This window comes from Nilaparvata lugens, chromosome 4, assembly GCF_014356525.2.
Source record: "Nilaparvata lugens isolate BPH chromosome 4, ASM1435652v1, whole genome shotgun sequence".
NCBI classification, from domain to species: Eukaryota; Metazoa; Arthropoda; class Insecta; order Hemiptera; family Delphacidae; genus Nilaparvata; species Nilaparvata lugens.
The window spans coordinates 40,984,307-41,010,266 of record NC_052507.1 but is presented as its reverse complement, the minus strand read 5'-3'; the positions used below and the strand labels follow the sequence as shown (position 1 = coordinate 41,010,266).

At 33.7% G+C, this 25,960-nt stretch overlaps 1 protein-coding gene across 3 annotated transcripts in view; it reads left to right on the top strand.

The window, feature by feature from the left end:
* The window catches only part of LOC111044477 (cyclin-dependent kinase 20), a 138,894-nt gene that overhangs the window by 35,331 nt on the left and 77,603 nt on the right, over positions 1-25,960 (top strand). For all 3 annotated transcript variants that reach the window (XM_039427489.1, XM_039427490.1, XM_039427491.1), the window contains one exon: positions 2,883-3,125. In XM_039427489.1, the coding sequence (XP_039283423.1) occupies positions 2,883-3,125 (243 nt within the window). The remainder of the gene's footprint in view (positions 1-2,882; positions 3,126-25,960) is intronic.

Here is a 25,960-nt window from a genome sequence, read left to right as displayed (position 1 = left end):
GACGCGCGCGATGTAAAAAGTACAACATTTCTGACACCTGTCTCTTCAATCACTGGTATGACCAGTGATTGATAGTAATGCAATATTTTGTCTATGGGCGGAGCTAGATGTCGCGGAGGAATACTTAAAGGTTACCAACCTCACGGATGTGAATTTCTCAATTAAAACGAAAAAATTTCTGACTGTTGTACTTTTTACAACGGCGCGCGTCCCGGTAGGTTAAAATAAATATTCTAGTTTAGTATTCAAGAATGAATATTCAAGAAATTGTTCGGTTGCAGTATCAACTTACAATATTCATCAATTTTTTGGTAGTCAAATTCAGATTTGCAATAACTTTTCTTTTAGCTTTTCTTCAAACCACTAGGCTAACCATAACGATACCAAATCAAACTTGCAATAACTATTCTCTGATTTCATTAGTCAGTTTTTCCCAAGTCTGGTTATGAGAAAGGAACCAGAAACTAGTTATTCATCAGCTCTACACCATAGTGTGAAAGGGTGAAACACACCTCAATGGAAATAGTGGAATGACAGGTGTATACCGCTATAGTTCCTGGAAGATATAATATCCGTAGAAAAGACAACATTCCTGCACTATTGTCTATTATTGGAAGCAATCCTCTATGTTATGATATAATATATATATTATTGTTCTATTATAGTTGAAATAACATGTTTGAAAGCCTATGGGTGTATAAGTATCTAGGGTTTTATACAAATTCTGTTTGGTTCAATCTTTTATTAGGCTATATGAAATTGATTAAAATGAAATAATTGTGTTATTAGTACGTAAGCTTATAGTGTGTTATGATCTAATGTTTTCGAATAATTATTCTTGTATTATACTTATTCAGAGAAGATTTACAGGAGAACTGACAGTTCGAGAGTCAGTTTCGATGTTTCTTTTTATAGGAATAATGATTTATAAGTAATTGAATAATATTCTAATTAATTCCAATTTTTACATTCTATTAGTTCAAGTGTTCATATAATGTACTCAATGATTTGATTTACTCAATGAATACTACCCATGATTTGTGATATTATTGTGATTATGCTTCTGTTCAAGTAGGTCTGAACTAATCAACTTGCATTCAAAAATAAAAGGAACCAAATTTATATAAATATTTTTTTCATTCAAATTTCTTTATAGAAAATAAAGAAATTTTCAATCAAATGATTTTTTCATCTGAAAATTAAAGTTCATTTACATTTCTAAAACCTTACAAGTAATTACTGTTGATGTTTACAATTTTTCCAAAATTGAATCTTCTCCTTTTGAACGGTACGGTACAGTAATGTAAGAACTGAGCTTGTGTTTTGTTTTAATAATTTTTTATTTCTCCACAATCAAGTTTAAAAGACTAGATTCTAGAAATATATGAAAAGATTTTTTCCAAGAATTTCTATAACATTGGCTTTCAAGCAAAGCCAAGAGTTTGGAAAAAACGAAGAATAGTATACTGTAATATAGTAACTAGTCTAATTCAGTATAGCCCTACGTGATGTTCTCTTGTACGCTTCACTATGAAAACTACTTTCCAAATAGTTTCCAGCATTAGCATACATATAATATCCATGATGGAAATCTCAAAAATAATATTTTTGATCATGAAAAACAGATGTCAGAAAACGTTTTACCGTCTTTTACAACGTAATAACTGGATAAAATTTGTGTTATAGGAGTAAACTGCACATATCGAAAATTATAAAGGAAGGTTTTCCAAAAATGTTTGAGCAAAAGACGGTAATATATCTTGAATGATTATCAAAATACAAGCGATATAAAAGGACTAAGAAACTTCTTGTTGTCATCTTGTTTTCAAGGTGTTTGCCTGTGATTTCGACTTAAGTTCTAGACTTGTTTGTTGCTTTTTGCAGAGACAAACGAATATTCAAAAGAATAAAAGAAAGATTATGTTCTCTTTGCTTCTAGACTAGACAGACTTTTCAACAATCGATTGGTTAAGGCCATCTGCCTTTGTATTTGAACTTCTATTCAGTCATTCACTCTCTCTCCTAGCGCTCTCGCTTCTCACACTGTACTGTTTTTAGCAGAGAGTATAGAATGTTAAGATTCTATCCTCATTGGTTTTCAGCCCTTGCCTGGCTAATGGGATGGGCTACCAGAGCTGACATCGGCCGCCTCTTAATTGAAACTGAGGAACAGCTAATTCTATCCAATAAAATAATCTCATAGAATTATTATTGGTTAAGAATAAAATAATGCATTTAACCAATGGCTCATTTGAATATTCTTCTTCACTTCTTTCAACCTTTAATTATCAATTATTTAATCGGAATCAATCATTAAAAATTGAAATATATTTATAAACATCCTCGGTAAATTCAAAATCTTTATGTAACATTTCAAGTTAATTAATTCGGTAGTTCAGAAGTGATAATGCTCCAAACATGTAATTCCTATCCCGTGCATGTTAATTTCAATTATTTATCCTATTAAGTACAGTATGCTCACTGTACCACTTGTTTCGCCATGTTGTGTCGTTTCTTCAGATGACACACATCATAGCAAAACACGTGTTCATTGATCAAACCATAATTTCAACTTTCAAAGTAGCTTAACTATAGTCCGAGAGATATTACTTTCTACACGGCTCTCTCTCGAAGACAAAGAGGCCTGAGACTCTTTCCTTCACCAATAACTCTCTCTACCTCACAGCATTCTTGTCAGCATCCAATTGTGCGCATCATGATTACTCCTCTCCACTTCTCTGTCCATCCTACAAACTATGGAAGGAGAAATCGAGTTCCGCTCTTCATGTTAAAAGTAATGTCTCTTAGACTATAGTATAAAATTTTCTACAGTAAGAAAATATTGAAACGACAATATTGTGAATGTATTGAACTGTATGCAGGATCTGAAGCCAGCCAACCTATTGGTGAGTGCGAATGGCATTCTGCGCATAGCCGACCTGGGTCTGAGTCGCGTGGTGTGGCCGACAGCCAATAGGACGCGGCCTTACAGCCACCAGGTGGCCACTCGCTGGTACCGGGCACCCGAACTGCTCTATGGTGCGCGCACCTACTCCTATGCCATCGACCTCTGGGCTGTCGGATGTATTCTTGCCGAACTCAACAATTCCTCTCCCCTCTTTCCGGTCAGCATTCAATTATTTCCTGATCCATATTGAATAAAAATACTTGAAATTACGAACACAATACAAAAGTACCCTCTTTATTTTATAGCAACATTACTAGTTTCAACTCTTAAGGGCCCAATACACCTACAGATTTGGCTCGCGGATTTGGCCTGTCTTGACTTGTGTCCTTGAACGACTCGGAGCAAAATCATTACACACTAGTAGTAAGCAACGCCAGCCCGGCCTGCCCTACTTTTCAACGCTATCCTCTCCACCAAAATCTAAATCGTCCAATAATGGAGATAGAGGAATTTTGATTTCAGATTTGAGTTCAGCTACCCCAAATTCTTTTAAGCGTAAGTCCCATTTTCGAAAATATCCGAAAACAAGGGAGTTATGGCTGTTTTTAATATAGCTTTCTATTATCATAGTAAAAACGTACTAGGTTAATAAGATAATAATGTTTTTGCTCACAAAGGGAAAGGTTTTTAGAAGTGTTTGAACACTTAAAAGTTTAGGTCTAAACATGAACATTTTTAAAACTTTTTTCAAATTTTAAACTTTGAAAAGATGAATCCAAATATGAAATCAGAAAATCAAAAATCAACCATGAATATGAAAAGAGTTGAATATGAATTCAACTCTGACTATTTTCCCTTCCATTTCCTTCTTATTCATTTATTTATTTATTTATTTATTAGAACAGTCACAAACACGATATTTGGAAAGAGAAACAGGCAATTGCCCAAAACTTCTTCAATTCTTTGATTTTGGCACATAAATAGTCCAAAGTGAGGTTAAGTTTAAAATTTCTGTTTTCACCAAAGATTAACACTCAGAGAATATGTATTCGAGATGACTGATGAATTTCGAATTTCGAATTTCGAAGGGTTGATAAGAGCCGGAAATAACACTAAACAATCCGAAAGTTTCAATAATATTGAAATAAACTTGAAAATTTTGAGCAGAAAAATTAAAACTACTTATTGTTATCTTATCTGTCTCTCTCTCTCCACACACACACACACACACACATACACATATACACACACACACACGCGCGCGCGCGCGCACACGCACACACACACACACCTTAAAAACGTCATCAATGCCAACCTCACTAATAAAGAATACAACCACAAATTCCATTTATTATACTCGATAAAACTTTATTTTTAAAGTTATTTACCCTTCATGTTGTTTAGAATTATCTGTTTATTCAGAAATATAACTTTATTACAGTAGGATGTTCAACACAAATGCATCTGAGAAATTCCCGGTTAAAAGTTAAGTCTGCATATCGATTACACTGATATTTGCTATCAAGTAGTGTTAATAATATTTTGAATATGGAATTGAAGATTCGATTTTAATCGAGAAAAAATTTTATATTACAAATACCCCCTCTCGACATAAAAAAATTTACTGTTTGAGGAATTAAAAAAAATTTACATTACATTATATTAATATTAATTTATAGTAATATTTGAAATTTAAGTTTTTTTCAGATTTGAGAACAGGAACAATTTTTCCTACAAAAACATTACATGTCATCTATAATTGAAAATTATTATAAAAATTCATCAATAGCATTATTTTGTTATATATTTCCAAACAATATTTCAAAGTATAGAATATCAAATTTATTTTTTATTTAGCTTTATAATTCAAGGAAATTATCTCAACAGAAAATTTAATATAATTAAAGAATAATTATTGTAATTTTACCTAAGTTTAGTAGATAGAAAATTTAAATGTTATTGCATAGAAATTTAGTATGTTAAACAGAATTTTTTTAATGAATTGATGAATTGCTACATTTAATTTTCAAATAAAATTGCAATAAATTAAAAAATGTCCATTTCTTTCACTGTTGACGCGGTTGATTTTTATCGATGCAAATTTTGAAAACAGTCCATTAAGGCACTCAGTATGAATTTCAGTTAAGTGTGACTCCAGTGTTGGGCTGATCTGAATACACGTAGCGTTGGGCTGATCTGGATACACGAGACATCTATTAGAATGGCCTCACGCTTGTAGTAGACTGATGCATACCAAGCTCGATATATGAGACATCTGTTAGCATTGCCTCATGCTTGTAGTAGACGGTTGCATGCCAAGCTCACTCAAAGTCACGTAAATTGTGTATCATACATACAGTGTACATTTCAGGCTTGAAATGACAATGTAACTTGTTTTTTGGAAAAGAGATAGACGCTGCATACAGGATTAATTTAGGTGAGGATTAACTTAGGTAGGGTTTGGTTTTTTGATATTTTCAGCTTTCAAGGTTTAAAGTTCAGCATACAGGATTAATTCAGGTGAGGATTTTTTGTTTTGAATCAGTTTCTTTCATGATACAGTGACTGTTATTTGAGTTTAAAGTTGCGAACTTGGACATGGATGGCAATTACCTCCAGGTAATGTAGTAGTGCAGAAGCTTGAGTTGCATACTCAGCAATAGGCGGCGTAGTCATTGGCATCGACATTGGCATAGGCATTGGTGTAGCATTGGCGTCGGCAATCGATTAATGAGTCACACCAGTTCGAAAATCACCCAAATGTTCTTAACACTCTTCATGGCATTCACTTGTGTTGTAGACTCCGAGATTCAGGCGATAATTATTTTGAAGTTAACGTCCACGCTGTACCTGTTATTTTAATATGCTTAAAAACTAAAAAGAAAACATTGATTAGGCTACCAATACAATCTAATGCACATAAACGTTATTTACAAGTATGTAATGAGTATAAAAATGAAATTTATTGTTAACATCTTATTATATAGTCAGCAACTTATAAATTTTGAAATTTCTTCAAAATCAATAGAGACATCAATTACAAAAATTCTAAAAACGTGATAATTCCATTTCCATTTATTCACTGTTCAAATAATAAAATTTAATCCATTCTTAAAAAATTAGAACATAATCAAATACATGTTACCCTACATAAATGTTTTAACACTCTGTATCATCAAAATTACAAAAAAACATCAGATCATCACAACAAAATAATTTCAATACATACTTCAATATATTCAGACAATTGGTCTTCCATTGAAAATCATTTCATAATACAATATATCTGCATTTCATTATCATTCAATATAGTGTTTCACATTCATGATTTATCATTCAGTATAACATTTCAAATTTGATTTATGTTTCATTTAGGATTTCAAAGTTATTTATGTAGACAGATTAATCAAATTTTCATTAAAATTTTGTTCAAATAATTTATAAAAAGCAATTTATTTAATATTATCAATCATCGTTTGTTGGATACTATAGTTTATTTCGACTTTTCAATGTTCTAAACACAAACTACATTTCATGACAAATTTTTACTACTAATCATTAAACAAGAAATCATTCAAAACATCAATCATATTTCGCTTCAATGGCAATCAATATTCATGAATAATTATTTGCATATATGGCAATCAACATTATTAATAATTATTTTGCATCTATGGCAATCAAAATAAGTAATCAACACAAAAAATATTATCTCATTACTGCCTCTCTAAGTCATAACCTTGTTATTCCTTCTTTGGGCAATAATGGTTTTCCATCTCAAAAACAATCATATACCAGCAAAATTCTAATCATCAAACCTCACTAAAAATTCTACATACACTCCAGCATCCATTTCAAAGGGTAATATTAATCAAATCAAAGTATAAAAAAACAGTTTTTAAAATTTAGAAAAAAGACATCAATTTAATGTTCAAATTTAGAAGAAATTCAAACTTCAACTCATTTAAATTAATAATATGACAAAACTTTTACACTCAATAAAATCATCATTATTCAAATTAACTTTCATTTATCTTGAACATTTCTTATACATGACAACACAATTCATTAATACTTTCAAATTTTGAAGTTATTACTATTATGAAAAAAGAATTTATACATCATATTAAATATTAACATTTTCTAAATTGAACCATTTATTTTTCAAATAATTTAAATGAATTAGAAGACTGTATAATAATTACAAACCATTTCAACAATATAAAGAAAATCAAGATAGATAATGGGTAAATAAGATCCCTAAAAAAATACAAATAAGAGAAAAGGAAAATTGGGTAAATAAATTCCCTAAGTAAATACAAGGAAGAGAAAGATCAATTATGGGTAAAAAGTTCCCTAAAACAACACACACAAAATTGATACACTCCACATAAGTGATACATGATGAAAAAATATGTCACAAGCACACAATTATTTACACTACAGTGGATAAATTTTATAAAAGTTAAGTTTTATAATGTAAAAGTTAAGATATAATAGATGATTTAGATACAGAGATTGATCTAGTTTCTATAAATGAGGTTCAAGAAGAAATAAAAAATAATCTGAATACCAAAAAAAGCACCTAGGTTTGATTTGATTACAGGTGAAATCTTGAAGAAACTTCCAAGGAGAGGTATTGTCATGCTAACATATTTATTCAATGCATTACTCCGAATACAGCATTTTCCTTCAATTTGGAAGATGGCAGAAGTCATTATGTTGCAAAATCCTGGAAAATGTCCTCAAGAAGCAAAATCCTGGAAAATGTCCTCAAGAAGCAAAATCGTACCGCCCAATATCTCTTCTACCTGTAATTTCAAAGCTTTTTGAGAAATTGCTAATGAAGAGATTGGCTTCCATAATAAGTAGCAGGAATCTGATACCAGCCCATCAATTTGGCTTCAGGCAGAAGCACTCAACCCTGGACCAAGTACATAGAATCAGTAATGTAATAGAGAATCAATTAGAGAAAAAATGTATATGCTCAGCAATCTTCCTTGATGTGGCACAGGCATTTGACAAAGTGTGGCATGAAGGACTGATCAATAAACTTCATAAAATTCTTCCCTCTCAACTTGTAAAACTTTTAAAATCATTCATCACTAACAGATTGTTTAGAGTAAAACAAGGTGATGACGTCTCTGAATTAAAGGAAATAAGGGCTGGAGTTCCACAAGGTAGTGTTCTTGGACCAGTTCTTTATGTGCTGTACACAAGCGATCTTCCTGAATCGGATGCAGTGACAATTGCTACTTTTGCTGATGATACTGCAACTGATATAAACTGGTTTAAAAATACCATATCAAAATATTCATGATTGATGCATCCCAATGAACACCATGACAACAAGCGAGTAGACCCGGAATGCACTCTGTGAAAATTAAGAGCCTTTGAAATAAAAATTCCTAACACACCCTACATAAAAAATATGATGATTTAACTAACATATCGAAAATCAAACAATATTCCTTGTTTGAACAATATTAAAACTATAATGGTCGCTAACTCACTATTTTGGAGTTTTTTAATGCGCCTTAATACTAATGGGAGGTGGTCGCTAACTCACTCTTCTGGAGTCTTATCACGCCAAAAAAAAATATATATATAGAAGGGAAACTTACTCACTAAACTTACACATCATTATTCTTCAGGCTTCAAATTTCACAGTGCATCAAGATTTACCACTCATTAAAACAATGAATATGTATAACAAACATCATTAATATTTTCTATTATCAACAAAAAAATTCAAATACCGACACACATTTTGCAAGAAAAAATCTAATCCAGATACAAAATGACACCAATTAGTGTATGTACCGCACATCCAATAAGCATGTCTTCAAATCAAAAAAAAATAAGTGAAGTTTTTTTTTTAAATCAAACCACAATAATGTGTTGAATAGTATGAATATTTCAAACAGAAATATTATCAAAATTTATGATGTCAGGAAAATAATAACTTAAAAGCTGAAAAGGAAAAAGATTAGAGAGAGAGCATACAATAATCTTTTCTTATCACAAAACCTCAAGTTTGTGAACCAGGACGATGCCGAAATATTTTCATCATAAATTGATTAACCTTTAAAATTTTTCCACTGGAAATTTCCTTCAATTCAAAACATCCTTTACCGAAATCTTTAACCACTACATATGGACCTTTATACCGTGGGCAGAGTTTAGCTGAAAACTTTCTTATTTTATTAGATAGTACATAATGATTAATTAACACTAAGTCATTAACTTTGAATACAGTTCGCTTCCTATTAATCATATTATTCTTATAGCGTCTGATTACACCTTTATTCTTCATCCGAAGAAAAATTCGTTAATTTCTAAGTCCTTCCTCTTCTAATTCAAATTTGTTCTCAGGCGGATATGAAATATACTTAAAAACTAAATGAGATAATTTACAATTAAGCATTAACTCCATAGGTATACTATCAATCGTTTCATGGAAGTTGTTGTTGAGAATAAACTCAGCTTTGTCTAGATATTTATACCATAAGTGGTGCTTATTCTCTGGTACATAAGTTCGTAAGATTCTATTAACTTCCTTGAGCGGCCTTTCACTCAGATTCGACTGTGGGTGATAGATTGAAATATAATGGTATTCAATCCCAAGTTCATTCATAGAATCCTTCATATCTTACTTTGAAAACAAGTACCGTTATCACTTATAATTGAATCAAATTTACCATATTCAGCAATGTATTTCTTTACCGTTTTTACTAAATTGATAGCATTAGCTCGCACCAGTGGATACAACTTAGTATACTTATTAAATCCATCATGCATAATGCACATCCAACGATACTTTCCCCCGGGTAACTCACCATACACATCCAATAAACTGACAGAATCCAAAGTCAGGGCAGTGGGCTGTGAATGATAGTTGGTATTAATACCTACAAATAAATCTCTGAATTCTGTGCATAAAAAACTGATAGCTTGAAGTGTGGTGAGTACGCCAATAAAAGACAAAATGAGTCAACAAGTTGAGATTTAATATTAATAAAATAATAGGCAGATGGCCACATACAAAAACAAGTGTAAGTAGATTAAATCGAATAAAATCCTTAGATGAATTTTATTACAACATGTAATAAAACCGTTAGAAAATAAGCGATAACAAAATTTAAATGAATTTAGGTCAATGACACTAATGACCATTGACGACTGACAACAATTGATAAGGTACTGTCAATAATACCTGAATTGAGAATAGAAAATTTAAAATGATACAATAATAAAGTTATTGCTGAAAAATTCAATCTTAATGATTTTAAAAAGAATAATAACAAATAACAATGAGATGTAGATAATGCTCTATATTGAAATGATTAAATGTTTTGATTGACACTAGTACAATTAAGTGCGAGAATGAGAATGTCTTAGCTGACATTAATATAAGCAAGTTCCAAGGTCAATGTCATACACATTGAAATAGGCGTCAGTGTCCTTAAAATAATGCTTGTGAGCTAAGGGTAACTGTCAAATATAATGAAATAATTGTTAATATTGAGTATATTAATATAGGCGACATAGGCCTTCAATGAATTGAATGTCAAGTTAGACATCAATTGAACAACTCAAATATGAGATTACGCTTGCAAGCCAAGGGTAGCTATCGAATACAATGTAATAATTGTCAATGTTGAATACAGGCGACATAGGCCTTCAATGAATTGAATGTCAAGTTAGACATCAATTGAACAATTCAAATATGAGATTACGCTTGCAAGCCAAGGGTAGCTATCAAATACAATGTAATAATTGTCAATGTTGAATACAGGCGACATAGGCCTTCGATGAATTAACTTTGAAATAATGTAGGACAGTGCTCTGAATGAGACATACACTGTAACATATTGAATTCATGTACATAGGCTCGATTGCCAAAAGTATGGACAATTAAATGTTTTTAATTGCCGTAAAAGTTGAATGATAGCTACAAAAATCATATCAATGCACATTAAAATGTTTGAATTAGAAATAGAGAACAACGTGGTCCAGTATCGACATGCTGTTAGTATTTTCATGAACAGTTATGCAATACATGAGTAAAATGAAAGTTGAATAGAACGATTTACGTAACCTGAATAAAATTTTGAGGAAGAGATGCAGCCAGGCAGACAGGCAAGGAATCCACGGTACCCCAAGGAACAGGACATCAGCAAGTGATGATATGATGGCCACGTGATGACAAGAATGGAAGCGTCCAACACAGTAGGCAATTCCAACAATGGAAATGTGAGCAGGAACATGTAGAATTGCAAACAAATAATCCGAATTTCAAGTTGTGGAATTTTCAGAACGATTTCCAAATGGTAGAGATGATGAAATTGAAAGTTTGAATTTCAAATGTCTAAAACATGTTGATAGAAGAATGGCGATAGACGCTAACAATACTATGAAACTTTGATGGAGTTTATCAACGTAAATACACGAAGAAATTGATGAATAATTGAATCACAATTGATGAATAGATTTAACGAATTAATTTGAAGGAATAATTCACATTTGAAAACGTTCAGTAAACCAGATGAATTTGGATGAAGAGAAAGTACACTGAAGCGGTGTGCACTCACTAACGAGAAACCATAGAAAAACAAGAAGCCAGACCAATGCTCTACTAACAAAGAAGAAGCTGGAAATGCCAGACACGTAAGTAAAACGTTCGCAAACGTTTGATGAAAAAGTAGCAATTATCAAGAAAGTAAGATGCCTAAAAGACGAAATAAATTCCAAAAATTGAATAATACAAATATTAAAATTGAAACGACGAATAATACGACGAATAATATTAGAAAACAAACTTGATTATGACAGTGACGTGGAACCGTGACTGTGACGTCACCGGACAGTGCAGACGGACAAAATGACGAAATGACGTCTACATAGTAACAGAACGAGTATCAAAGTGGAACCGTTCCAATAAATGCTTTGTTAGATTTTACAAAAATTGGGCCCCTTGTGTCATACGGGGGTATGGCACAATAAGAAAAAGTAAAAAATATGTGAAATCTGGCAAAGCAATTGGAAATTGAAAACTGGGCCCCATGTGTGAACCAGGGCAAAAAACAATGAAACCTGAAAATACGAAATGAACTATAAGAGCAAGGGGATCAACTAGAATCCTCATCAATGGGAAGAGGTGCTAAACTCGAAACAGCTCTCTTAAAGGTGCCGGAGGGAGTGAGAACAGTGACAACTCGAACCTTGTCGTCCTTACCGGGATGAACTTCAGTAATGTGCGCCAGTTTCCAAGTGGACTGTGCAGAACCAGGATCCTTCAAGATGACAACTGTACCGACCTTCAAATTTTCACAATTGTTTAACCATTTGCCTTTTTCTAAAGAGTGGTTAAATATTCACGAGACCACCTATCCCAAAGCTCCTGGATAGAAACAGCAAGCTGATACCAATGTGAACGATGATCAATGTGTTTGGTGTTAGGCGGTAAGAAGGGTAATGAAGTAAGTGGACGTCCAATCAAAAAATGACCTAGAGACAAGTAAGCAAGATCATGCGGATCTTCCAAAAAGGGGACAAGAGGGCACGAATTCAAGATGGCTTCGACCTGAGCAGCAAGAGTACAGATTTCTTAAAAGTTAAATACCTTATTGAATGTAACTACACGGAATATGCGTTTGAAGTTTTTTACCGCATTCTCCCAGAGTCCACTGAAGTACGGAGCCCGAGGGGGAATGAAGTGCCATTGGATGTTGAGTACAGACATAGTGTCATGAATATCTGATTTGAGATGATCAGAAGACAAAAATTCGTGGAGCTCACGTAGCTCATTGTTGGCACCAACGAAAGTTGTGGTGTTGTCCGAAAAAATGGAATGCGGAATGCCACGACGAGCAGGAAACCGAATCAGAGCAGCAATAAATGCCTTGGAAGTGAGTTCCAAGACAGTTTCAATATGAACGGCACGAGTTACCATACACACAAAAGCGACAAGTATGCTTTAGAAAAATTACAAGATTTGGGCCGCCTACACGAATGGAAATAGGACCGGCGTAATCCAAACCACAATTGTAAAAGGGAAAATTAGTCTGAACGCGGGCCGCTGGTAAACTACCCATGATTTGCTCAGAACGAAGAGCAGAAAAGCGAAAACACATTATGCAATGCTGCAATACACTTTTGATGGTGCGACGGGTGGAGGGAAACCAAAATCGTTGTCTTACACTGGCCATGGTGGCCTGCACACCAGCATGACTTAGATGACGATGATGAGCAACAATCAATGCACGAGTGAATTTGTGATTGCTAGGCAACAATATTTGATGTTTATAGTCAAAGGAAGCATTTGCATTCTGCAAACGTCCACCAACTCTGAGCGGTGAATCAGAGTGAATGAATGGTGACAAGGCTTTAATAGAGCTATTAGGCAATAGCTCCTGATTTTGATGCAATGCTTAAGTTCAGCAGAGAAAGCTTCTACTTGAATGGATTTGAAAATACAATTTTCAGCTTCTAATATTTCAGAGACAGCTAATTGACCAAAGCGTGGAGTGACTGAATTTTGTTCCCTACAATTATGAATGAACCGTAGAACATACGCCGTTGTATGAACGATTTTGTGATAAGTGGAGCTACTATTAATTATGCCTGAGATAACATCATTATGAGAAGAAGTAGTAGCTAATACCTGAACTGATTGAGAAATATCAACATTGCTAGAGAAAGAATCCCAAGAACTATTCGGCATAGATAGCCATGAAGGACCATTCCACCACAGACTACTAGTGGCCAGCTGATTGGGTGTACAACCTTGAGATATCAAATCAGCAGGGTTGTTACTAGTACGAACATGATTCCAATGAGAGTTAAAAGTTGAATTCTGAATTTCAGAAATGCGTACAGCTACAGAAATATTAGAATGATCAGGAGGGGCTCTTAACCAGTCACAGACTGTTTTCGAGTCAGTCCACAAATACACATTAGAGGAAGTAAGATTTGTAGCCTTTAAAACCTTATTCACAAGACGTGAAAGTAGCAGAGCTGCCTGTAGCTCTAATCTAGGAACAGAGAGAACTGGGTTCAAAGAGGCAATTCAGGACTTGGAAGTGAGCAACCGAGCTTGACTGCTACTGAGAGAGGTGCTTCTGACATAAATACAGGCGCCGTAAGCAGTGAGACTAGCATCGGCGAAGCCATGCAATTCAAGTGAGGCATCAGAGTCCTTTGATAACACACAACGCGGAAGTTATATGTTAACAATGTTCGGCAATTCATGCAGAATTTTCAACCAAGTTTCCAACAGATCTTGCGGATTTTTTGATCCCAATCAATCTTTAATAACCAGAGTTTTTGAAAAAGTGTTTTGGGTAAAATGACAACAGGAGAAATTAAACCTAATGGATCAAATATGCTTGAAATACAAGAGAGAAGCTCTCTTCTAGTAAAAGATGTTTTATGTAATACATCAGCAACATTGGAGGAAATAGTTAAGACGTCTAGAGAGGAATTCCAAATGAGGCCTAGTGCCTTGACCACACTATCATTGAAATTAGACAACGGTTTGGAAGTGTTTGATTCAAGCAGATCAGAAGGAATGGTAGCAAGAACTTCAGGAGAGTTAGACAACCATTTCCCAAGCTCGAAACCACCCTGAGCTAATGTACTAATCAATTGTTGAACTAAGTGTTTAGCTTCTGTAACCGAAGAGGAACCAGAAATAAGGTCATCAATGTAAAAGTGATTTTTTATAACAGTAGCTACAGCAGAGTTGGGTGCCATATCAAGATCGGCCAAATGATGAAGTGTACGAGTAGCTAAGAAAGCTGCCGGCGAAGTGCCGTAACTTACAGTATTCAAGGTGAATTCTTGAATGGGTAGAGTAACATCAGATCTCCAAAATATTCTCTGAAGGTTATGGTCTGAGGGATGAACTAAGATTTGACGGTACATTTTAGTAATGTCCGCAATGAAGGCTATTTGATATGTGCGAAAGCGCAGAACAATATTGAACAGTTCAGGCTGAACTGTATGACCAACGTACAATACTTCATTAAGCGATGTTCCAGTGGTAGATTTAGCAGAAGCATCAAATACTACACGTGATTTTGTAGTGGTCAAATCAGGCTTAAAAACCGGGTGATGGGGAATGAAGTAACATTTTTCATTATCCGGTGCTGGAGGCACTGGTGACATGTGATTCAACTGTTGATATTCTTCCATGAAAGCTGTGTATTGATTTTTTAATTCAACATTTGATGATAACCGTTTTTCTAATGAATGAAATCGGTTCAATGCTTGAAATCGGGAATGACCCAATGAGTGGAAACTATCCTTTTTGGGAAGAGTGACCATAAACATCCATCTTCAAGACGCATGGTAGTGGTTGTGTAATGCTTTTCAAGTTTCAAAACCTCAGGTGAGGGAGGAAGCAGAGGAGAGATTTCTTCCAACTTCCAAAATTTCTCCAACTGATGAGACACATCATTTGAAGTTAGAAAATTCGACATGACCCTACGGGGAGCAGCCACAGGCAAAGCAGGGAGGCATGAATGAGGTGCTGCAGTAGGATGAATAGTTTTACAAGAACCAAATATGACCCAACCTAGACTGGTTTTCTGAAGAATGGGAGCGTTTTGAGCTAGATACAATTTACCAGGCTGAAGTACAGATGCGGATATGCCAGCACCAAGTAACAAATCTACAGGTTTAGATTGATCAAACAATGGATCCGCTAATTTAAGTTCAATGGGAATTGAAATTTTAGGAAGATCGATGTTCACACTAGGAACATTAGATGATATGCTATCAACTACAATACAATTTTCTTCAACCGACCACGAACGATCAGATGAAGACAAGCAAACTGAATGAGAAATATATGATTTGGTCTTATTCTCACCTACACTATGAATCAAAGTGTCCGAATACAAAGTAACAAGTGACAATTTTTCAGCCAACCTAGTTGACATCAAATTACAATCAGAACAAGAATCCAAAAGCACGGTTGCTTTAATAAATTCCCCACTAGAAGATTGAACCAAAAATTTGGCAGTAGGTAACAAAACGACAGTTGATTGCTGTTGCAAACACAGTGACGAGGTGGAGCTCATCGTGACATGAGAGTTCTTCTGAGGCTGTTCTGCATGAGAAACAGCTTGTTTAGTTGTTTCCGCATTCTGAACCATGACGGAATTCAAAACAGCATTCTTACCCTTGGAGGGAGCAAAAGATTGAGAATGAATAACATTGGAAGCTACCTTATCCTTAGAAGTAGGCTGAGTGTCTCGCGATTGAGGATACAACCTATGAAGAACAGAGTGGTGACTCTTGCCACAAAGTGTACAAGATTTGTCCGAACAAATATGATTGGGTGTGAAAGGCTTGATGCAATTATAGCATAACCTTTTGTCACAGACAGCATTCCAACAATCAATAACCTGCAACTTCAATAATTCATTACAATGATTAGGAAAATGACCAACAGAATTACAAAAACTACAAGGTGGCATAGAAGAGGTAGTAACCTGCATTCTAGATTGAACATTTGATTGATTTTGATTGAACTTCGGCTTGCTATGAGCACCAACCGAGTTAGATGTACCTTGCTGTACATTTCCTTGATGGTGGTTAGCTGAGCTTGAAGCAACAGCTTCCATGATTTTGCATTGTGATTCCAAAATTTATCAATGGTGGGAATGTTGTGTATACCAACACTCTTTTCCCATTCTCGAACAGTAGCAGTATCCAACTGCAACAACATTTTGTGCATGTACAATAAGTCCTTGATTTGCACTCCAAGTTAAAGCGCTTCGAGCGCAGAAATGTGGGACTTGCAAAAGTCAATGAATGCCCGTAATGATTGCGGACAGTTACGTTTTATGGTAGGAGGAGATTCAATTGCCATGACGTGCCTGGCAGCAATTAATCTCTTATTGTCATACCTTTCCCTTAAGAGGTTCCAAGCAAGCTGAAAACCATTTTCGTCAGCTTCAATGTGTTCCACTCTAGCAAGAGCTTCACCCCTGAGTGATTGACAAAGATAGAAAAATTTGAATGAGTCATTAATATTATCCTGATTACCAATAATATTGGTAAAAGCACTTGAGAATGCTTGCCATTTTGAAAGCTCCCCATTGAAGCATGGAAGCGGAATCTGAGGCAACTGAAAATTTTCCAAATGCGAGTTTTGAGATGCTGGCCGCTGGGAAGCACCAGCAGTGGCCTTATTGTTGCATTGTCTGCTTTCAAAAGCAGTTAATGCAGCGTTTGCCTTAGAGGTAATGGAGATAAACTTAGTAAGTATTTCAAAATGAGTTGAAGTGTCTTGTGCTTGCAACTCTGCATTCCATAACTGTTCGTGAATTTTATCATACTTAATTCTGAGTGAATCTAGTTCGTTTTTGACAGTCAACAATTGATAATAAGTGGCTTCAGTGTCCACAACATAATCGTTATAGCTGGTTATGAACCAATCTATTTCCTGGTGCAAATTGTCTCTTGCATTGAAAAGAGCAGAAGGCTCAGGAAGCAAATCTTCCTCATGATCGGACATGCTTAAAAATTAACAGCAAAACCTGAGTTAATGAGATGATACTGCACTGTAGCAATGCGATTGCTGCACCAATAAGCAACCTTGGGTGCTGGTCCAGTATGCAGAGAGGCACGCCTGTGCGTTTGAGGCAAGTTGTGTCAAGCTTGCTGTGTGGCGAGTCAAGTAGCGAGCTCGCAAGGCGGTGTAGTGTGCCGTGTTTTGTTTTCTCAATGCGCAAAGCTGTCTGTGACCAGTTCAGTGCAGTTCAGTCTCTCAGGGTACAAGATAGCTGATAGCTGGTGCATACACGTCGCAGTGTGCTTTGAGTTGCAGCCAGTACTGAAAATTGAGACAAGTGTGTGAATGCTTAATATTGAACAATACAAACATACAAAAACAATGGAATAAAATATACTCTAGTGTGGGACCTAATCATTGGTGTCAAGGTCCTTGCTGGACCTTGACACCAATGATTAGGTCCCACACTAGAGTATATTTTATTGGGCACACGGTCACTGAAACCCTAAGGTTCAACGGACCAAGAAAATGGGTAATAAAAATTAACAATTATCCTAGGTAACTACTGAATCAAAAATGCACGGGCTGGAGGACCATTTTTATGACAGAATCCAAAGTCACGGCAGTGGACTGTGAATGATAGTTGGTATCAAATAAATAAACCTACAAATAAATCTCTGAATTCTGTGCATAAAAAACTGATAGCTTGAAGTGTGGTGAGTATGCCAATAAAAGACAAAATGAGTCAACAAGTTGAGATTTAATATTAATAAAATAATAGGCAGATGGCCACATACAAAAACAAGTGTAAGTAGATTAAATCGAATAAAATCCTTAGATGAATTTTATTACAACATGTAATAAAACCATTAGAAAATAAGCGATAACAAAATTTAAATGAATTTAGGTCAATGACACTAATGACCATTGACGACTGACAACAATTGATAAGGTACTGTCAATAATACCTGAATTGAGAATAGAAAATTTAAAATGATACAATAATAAAGTTACTGCTGAAAAATTCAATCTTAATGATTTTAAAAAGAATAATAACAAATAACAATGAGATGTAGATAATGCTCTATATATTGAAATGATTAAATGTTTTGATTGACACTAGTACAATTAAGTGCGAGAATGAGAATGTCTTAGCTGACATTAATATAAGCAAGTTCCAAGGTCAATGTCATACACATTAAAATAGGCGTCAGTGTCTTAAAAATAACGCTTGTGAGTTAAGGGTAGCTGTCAAATATAATGGAATAATTGTTAATATTGAGTATATTAATATAGGCGACATAGGCCTTCAATGAATTGAATGTCAAGTTAGACATCAATTGAACAACTCAAATATGAGATTACGCTTGCAAGCCAAGGGTAGCTATCGAATACAATGTAATAATTGTCAATGTTGAATACAGGCGACATAGGCCTTCAATGAATTGAATGTCAAGTTAGACATCAATTGAACAACTCAAATATGAGATTACGCTTGCAAGCCAAGGGTAGCTATCAAATACAATGTAATAATTGTCAATGTTGAATACAGGCGACATAGGCCTTCGATGAATTGAATGTCAAGTTAGACATCAATTGAACAACTCAAATTATGAGATTACGCTTGCAAGCCAAGGGTAGCTATCAAATACAATGTAATAATTGTCAATGTTGAATACAGGCGACATAGGCCTTCAATGAATTGGATGTCAAGTTAGACATCAATTGAACAACTCAAATATGAGATTACGCTTGCAAGCCAAGGGTAGCTATCAAATACAATGAATACATATTATAACTTTGAAATAATGTAGGACAGTGCTCTGAATGCACTGTATGCACTGTAACATATTGGATTCATGTACATAGGCTCGATTGCCGAAAGTATGGACAATTAAATGTTTTTAATTGCCGTAAAAGTTGAATGATAGCTACAAAAATCATATGAATGCACATTAAAATGTTTGATTTAGAAATAGAGAACAACGTGGTTCAGTATCGACACACTGTTAGTATTTTCATGAACAGTTATGCAATACATGAATAAAAATGAAAGTTGAATAGAACGATTTACATAACCTGAATAAAATTTCGAGGAAGAGATGCAGCCAGGCAGACAGGCAAGGAATCCATGGTACCCTAAGGAACAGGACATCAGCAAGCGACGATATGATGGCCACGTGATGACAAGAATGGAAGCGTCCAACACAGTATGCAATTCCAACAAAGTTTATCAATGTAAATACACAAAGAAATTGATTAATAATTAAATCACAATTGATGAATAGATTTAACGAATTAATTTGAAGAAATAATTCACATTTGAAAACGTTCAGTAAACCAGATGAATTTGGATGAAGAGAAAGTACACCAAAGCAGTGTGCACCCACCAACGAGAAACCATAGAAAAACAAGAAGCCAGACCGACACTCTACTAACAAAGAAGAAGCTGGAAATGCCAGACACATAAGTAGAACGTTCGCAAACGTTTGATGAAAAAGTAGCAATTATCAAGAAAGTAAGATGCCTAAATGACAAAATAAATTCCAAAAAATAGAATAATACAAATATTAAAATTGAAACAATGAATAATACGACAAATAATATTAGAAAACAAACTTGATTATGACAGTGACGTGGAACCGTGACTGTGACGTCACCGGACAGTGCAGACGGACAAAATGACGAAATGATGTCTACATAGTAACAGAACGAGTATCGAAGTGGAACTGTTCCAATAAATGCTTTGTCAGATTTTACAAAACACTTTATGCCCTTTCTTTTCAGATAATATAGTGTACATTTCTAAAGCTTTCTTTTTGTTGGAAGTTTTCACTAACTGACAAGTCTTACAATATTGTATGGTCTTAGCAACACAACGATAACTATTTTTAATATGAAAAGTTTCGGCAATTGCTTTATGGGTTTTTGATATACCAACATGGCCTAAACGTTCATGAAATTAATAGATTAAATCTTCACATAATTCAGAAGGTACACACAACTTCAAAAACTTGTTCCTCTTAGGTTTTCATGTGAATACTAAACCATTATGCGAAATGAAATTGTCACATACTTTTACATCACCAGCCTCTAATCTAACTTTCAGTTTCTGTAAATGAGGATCATTCAGTTGAATAGATTTTATTTTCTTAATGATACTGATTAATTTTTTATCATCTTTCACAATAATATTCAACACCTTAAATTCATTAGGATTATGATACTCATTATTATTTTCATAGTCAGTACGTGATATAATGTCAGGTACAATGTTTTCTTTACCAGCTACAAACTGCCATTCTATATTGAAATCTTGCAATGCCAAGACCCAACGACCAAGCCTACCATTACCAATTTTACACTTTTTTAAGAACGTTAATGCTTTGTGATCAGTACGAACTATGACTCTATTATCCCCAAAATAATTACGTAACTTTGTTAAGCCATACAGAAAAGCCAAACATTCCTGTTCACAAATAGTATACCCTTTCTCTGCATAAGAAAGTGACCTAGAAGCATAAGCTACCATATCACTTTATGTTCACCATCTTCACCTTCTTGGTATAACTCAGCAGCCAAACCTACCGCACTGGCATCTGTAGCTAAATAAAAATCTTTACTGTAATCAGGGTGACTTAAAGTTATGCATTCAATAAATCTATCTTTTATTTCCTGAAATGTTTGATCATCTGCAGCAGTCGAAACAAATTTGTCATTTTCACTAGTAAGATGTTGAAATTTACTAGTGAGATCCCCCAACAGCACAATGGGCTTGCTGGGAACTCGTTCCAAGTCCATTTGCCCAAGTCCCGAAGCTTGTTTTAAACTCAGGGTCACAAGTCTATAAACTTGGTTTCGACTTGGTTTAGAGACCGAAGTTGGCACTTGTTTGACTTGTTCTAAGTTTGGCTCCCCAAGCCTAACCCAAGTCCCAACACCAAACCCACCGTGAACTCATTTGCACAAGCCCACTCTAGGCTCACTCTGATAGGCTTGTTTTCGACTTGGTTTAGAGACCGAACACAAACCCACCGTGAACTCATGTGCACAAGCCCACTCTAGGCTCACTCTGAACTTGCTATGATCCAAGGTTTTTGGTTTAGCCCTCAACAATTTCCAAATTATAGGCATATTATCTCTTGTAAAAGAGTAAAACAAGCATTATTTGTTGGTGACTATAATGAATTTGTCTTTGTTGTTAAATAATTTAATTCAAGAGTTAAACTATAATGTTCATACAAATCAATTGCTATCATGATCAGATGATAATAATAATTTATTCATTAGTATCAATATTAATAAAAAAATAGTTGAACACTTTAATTAAATTTATTCAACTACAAAGACAAATTCATTAGTCATCAACAAAAATAATGCTTGTATTCACCTTTTCTCACAAGAGATAATAAGAAATAAAAAATATATATAATTTATAATAAAAACACATGGGCTACTTTTAACAAATTAATAAAAACAATACAAAAATCTTGTAGTACCCTTTATTTTTTAAAAACTTTAAAATAGGTCAACACTACAAAATTTTTATATTGTTTTTAATAATTTATAATATTATATAAAATCAAAAGCATTTTTCTGTCTTCGCCAATAATGATTAAAAAACATCAAAGTGACTTTTTCTGAATTAATTACGCCTAAAACCCTCTCATACATGTAAAAAGCTTCAGCAGACTAGATTTAAATAAGTTACATCAGTTCTTGTGTGAAAGACGGACAAAAGTGTGTTGTACACAGTTACCAACCAACAAATAGAAGGACAGAAATTCAGATAAAGCTTTGATTCAGATTCTTTGACCTATCAAACATGAATATAACCAAAATACTCGAACGAATTTGGCAACGAACAGCCAAAACTCTAATTTAATTACCGTATTATATATTTAATACTGTATAGAAGCTGTTTCATATAATTTATTTTCCATTCATATTTCAGCCCACCTTTTTTTTAATCAAGTTATATGCCTTCTCAAAAATATATACCTTAACTTCTGCTAAACTATACCCTTGTTATATGAAAGAATTCATGTTTTCATTATAAATACTGAAAGATAGATTCACAAGATTAAAATAAAGACTAAATATTATCATTTTTGAGTGATAAGCAATATGACCTAATTTATATAGATTACAAATTATCTGTTAGGTTAAGAAAACAAGACGTTCACATTTCAAGATGAATTTATTTATTAACTGGCAGGTCGCTCAAATTACAGTGCTGCAGCAAATTACAGTTTTGTAGATGCCGTTTTCAAAGCACAAAGACGAATATTGAACAAGGACAATCGTTTCCTAACTAGTGAATTGTTGATTGAAAACAAATTCGGAATACTTTCGTTGAAACTGACGATAAAAGTTACACAAACCAAGAAATTACTGCAACTGTTTTAAATTTTTGGGTGTTGGAAATTTCTGAATAGCATCCATTTTAGATTCGTCCACTTCAATACCTTTCTTACTGATGTAAAAGCCTAAATATTTGATCTTATCAGCAATAAACTGTGATTTATTCAGCTTCAGTTTTATGTTACCTTCTTTCAATTTTTTCAAGACTAATTCAGTCCTCTCAATGTGTTGTTCTAAACTTCACTGCTCAAAGCCATATCATCCACATAAGCTATAACAAAGTGTGACACTTCTTGTCCTAACACTTGATGTAAACATCTAATAAATTCAGATCCACTGATATTTAGTCCAAAGGGAAGGTGAGTATATTGATAACTCTTACCAAAAACGTTAAACGCCAAAAGCTGTTTACTTTCTTCCGATAAGGGAATGTTATTATATGCTTGAGTTATATCAAAATTACTAATGTATGAACACTTATTAAATCTAATTAACAAATCATTAATTGGCTCAGGTTCAGTATATTATTTTTCATTATAACTAGATAAATGTCGGCCATCAATACACAACCTTAACGAACCATTAGATTTCTTGACAATTACAAGTGGATTAGTATACCTTGAATTACTAGGTTCAATTATCCCTTGATCTAACATTTTCTTGATTTCTTTACCTACTTCATCTCTGTATTGATATGGAATAGGGTAACTTTTCTTATTTAACTGTACGTCATCCTTAATTCTAAGTTCGCAAACACAGTTTTTTTTGGCTGAACCCGGTGAATCAGAAAACACATCTTTATACTCTTCAAATACCTTAACCAATTTATCAACTAAATCTGCAGGTTCATCGCTCAGTTTCGTTTTCAAATTATTTATTTTATCTACCCAAAGATCTTAAAAATTGTCAGGTTCAATATTTATTTTAAACAATCTGTTGTTAGCAACAACGTCTTGTCTAATAAACGGAAAACATTCACCTCGAATAGCAAGAATATCTTGACTGAAATCAAGAATAGCACCCATGTCTTTCAAAAAATCACAACCTACCAGAATGTCAACATTCAAATCAGTTACAACTAAGAATACAATCGGTATTTCTAAGTCTCCAAACATCACATCAAGTAACACCTGTTTAACAACTTTTTTCGATCTATTTCCAGTTGCCACTACAATATTTATATTTGGAGAAGAAATCAAATTTAATTTACCCTGTGCCAACTGCATTTCTTGAAGTAATCTATCATTCATAACATTGACCTCAGATCCACTATCAATAATCAAGTTATATGCCTTCTCAAAAATATATACCTTAACTTCTGCTAAACTATACCCTTGTAATATGGATGTTTCATTTTCTTCAAGTAAGTCACTAAGCATACAATGTACTTGACAATTAGTACTCAATTATATCCTCATTGATAGGTTCATCAACATTAATTATGAAGCCATTTTGCAAAATTTCAAACATGTTATCACTATTTTCATTTTTATTAAAGTTGAATATCTCCTGATCATTAATCAAATTGCTATTGTTTAAATTTCTAGAGTCTACTTGTACATCATCAAAATCGGGTACATTTTTATTAGATGTTACACTTAATTAATTATTTGAGAATAATTAATTCATGATCAATCTTATTTACATCAAAATTACGTAAACCTTGTTCGACAGGACAAACAGGGATCTTATTTCGTTGCCCTACTAGTAGTTGAAAGCTCGATTTTGATATGAACTTTGATTAGGAACAAATGCTGGATTGGGTTGTCCCAATGGCGGTGGTGGTACTCTCATAATTATGTGCCAATGGATGTGCACTCTCTGAACTTTGTGCATTATCGTTATTATTTGAGGAATAACGATTATTATGACGATTACCTCTATTAAAATAGCCATGAGATTTTTCACCTTTATAATTATTAGAAGCAAATTATTGTGCTGATTACTATTAGATGTGGGATTCACATGCTGAGTTCTCTGAGGTGAAGTAATATTTGGATATCCATGATTTTGAATAAAAGGTGGATACATTGCCGTGCTACCAATTTCTCCTAATTCGGTTGGATAGCATTGTCTCACCTATTAACCTAAGGAAATTATCGGCTCCAACGTAATAGATTCTTGATAAATTATGAATGGATCTATCGCCTATGAATGAGAAATCCAATTTTCAGAGCAAATGAACTTATAATCTTCAGATGAATTTTGGCAAAATGTTACACAAATACACAAAGAACAATATCTTACAAGCCTAAGCATCTAGTCACTACGAGCTAATTACTTATCCAGTTTATATAGTTGAAAAACAGTGGCTATTGGCTTGTATACACAAAAAACAATATATAGACAAAATAGAACACTATAAACTGTTTAAAACTCAATTTAAAACATTAATAAATTCACTTAAACAGAAAATTATTTAGAGAACACAAAATTACAACACACACCAGCCAGCCATGTTTCAGAGAGAAGAACAGGAAAAGACAAGCTACAAGGAAGCTTCGTCGTCAGAACAAAAACCACATCTCAAAATCAGTGATGACTTCATGACACGTCAACAACAAAATTATAAATTACAAGTTTAGAATTCACATTTTATATTTGTTCTCAATAAAACTTTATTTTGAAACTATTATTTTAAATTTTAATATATCATCTCGATTTAAATAAACCATTTATCTATTAATTCTGTCAACCCAGCCTCGATGACACCATGGAACAATGCAACAATCATTCACAATAATAAATTCTCAGTCAAAAAGTTTGTCCGTATATCGATGACTCTGATATTTACTATAAAGTTTCATAGATCTCGAATTGAAGATTCGATTCCAATCGAGAAAAAAATGTAATATTACAAATACCCCCCTCTTGACATAAAAAAATTTTACTGTTTGAAAATTGTTGAAATTAAATTTGAGAACAGTAACAATTTTTTCTATAAAAACATTACATTTCAACTATAATTGAAAATTATTATAAAAATTCATCAATAGCATTTGTTATATGTTTCCAAACAATATTTCAAAGTATAGAATATCAAAATTACTTTTGATTTAGCTTTATAATTTAAAGGAAAATATCTCAACAGGAAGTTTAATATGTAAAGAATAGTTTTTTTTTTTTTTTGAAATTGCACATAAATTTAATAGATAGGAAAT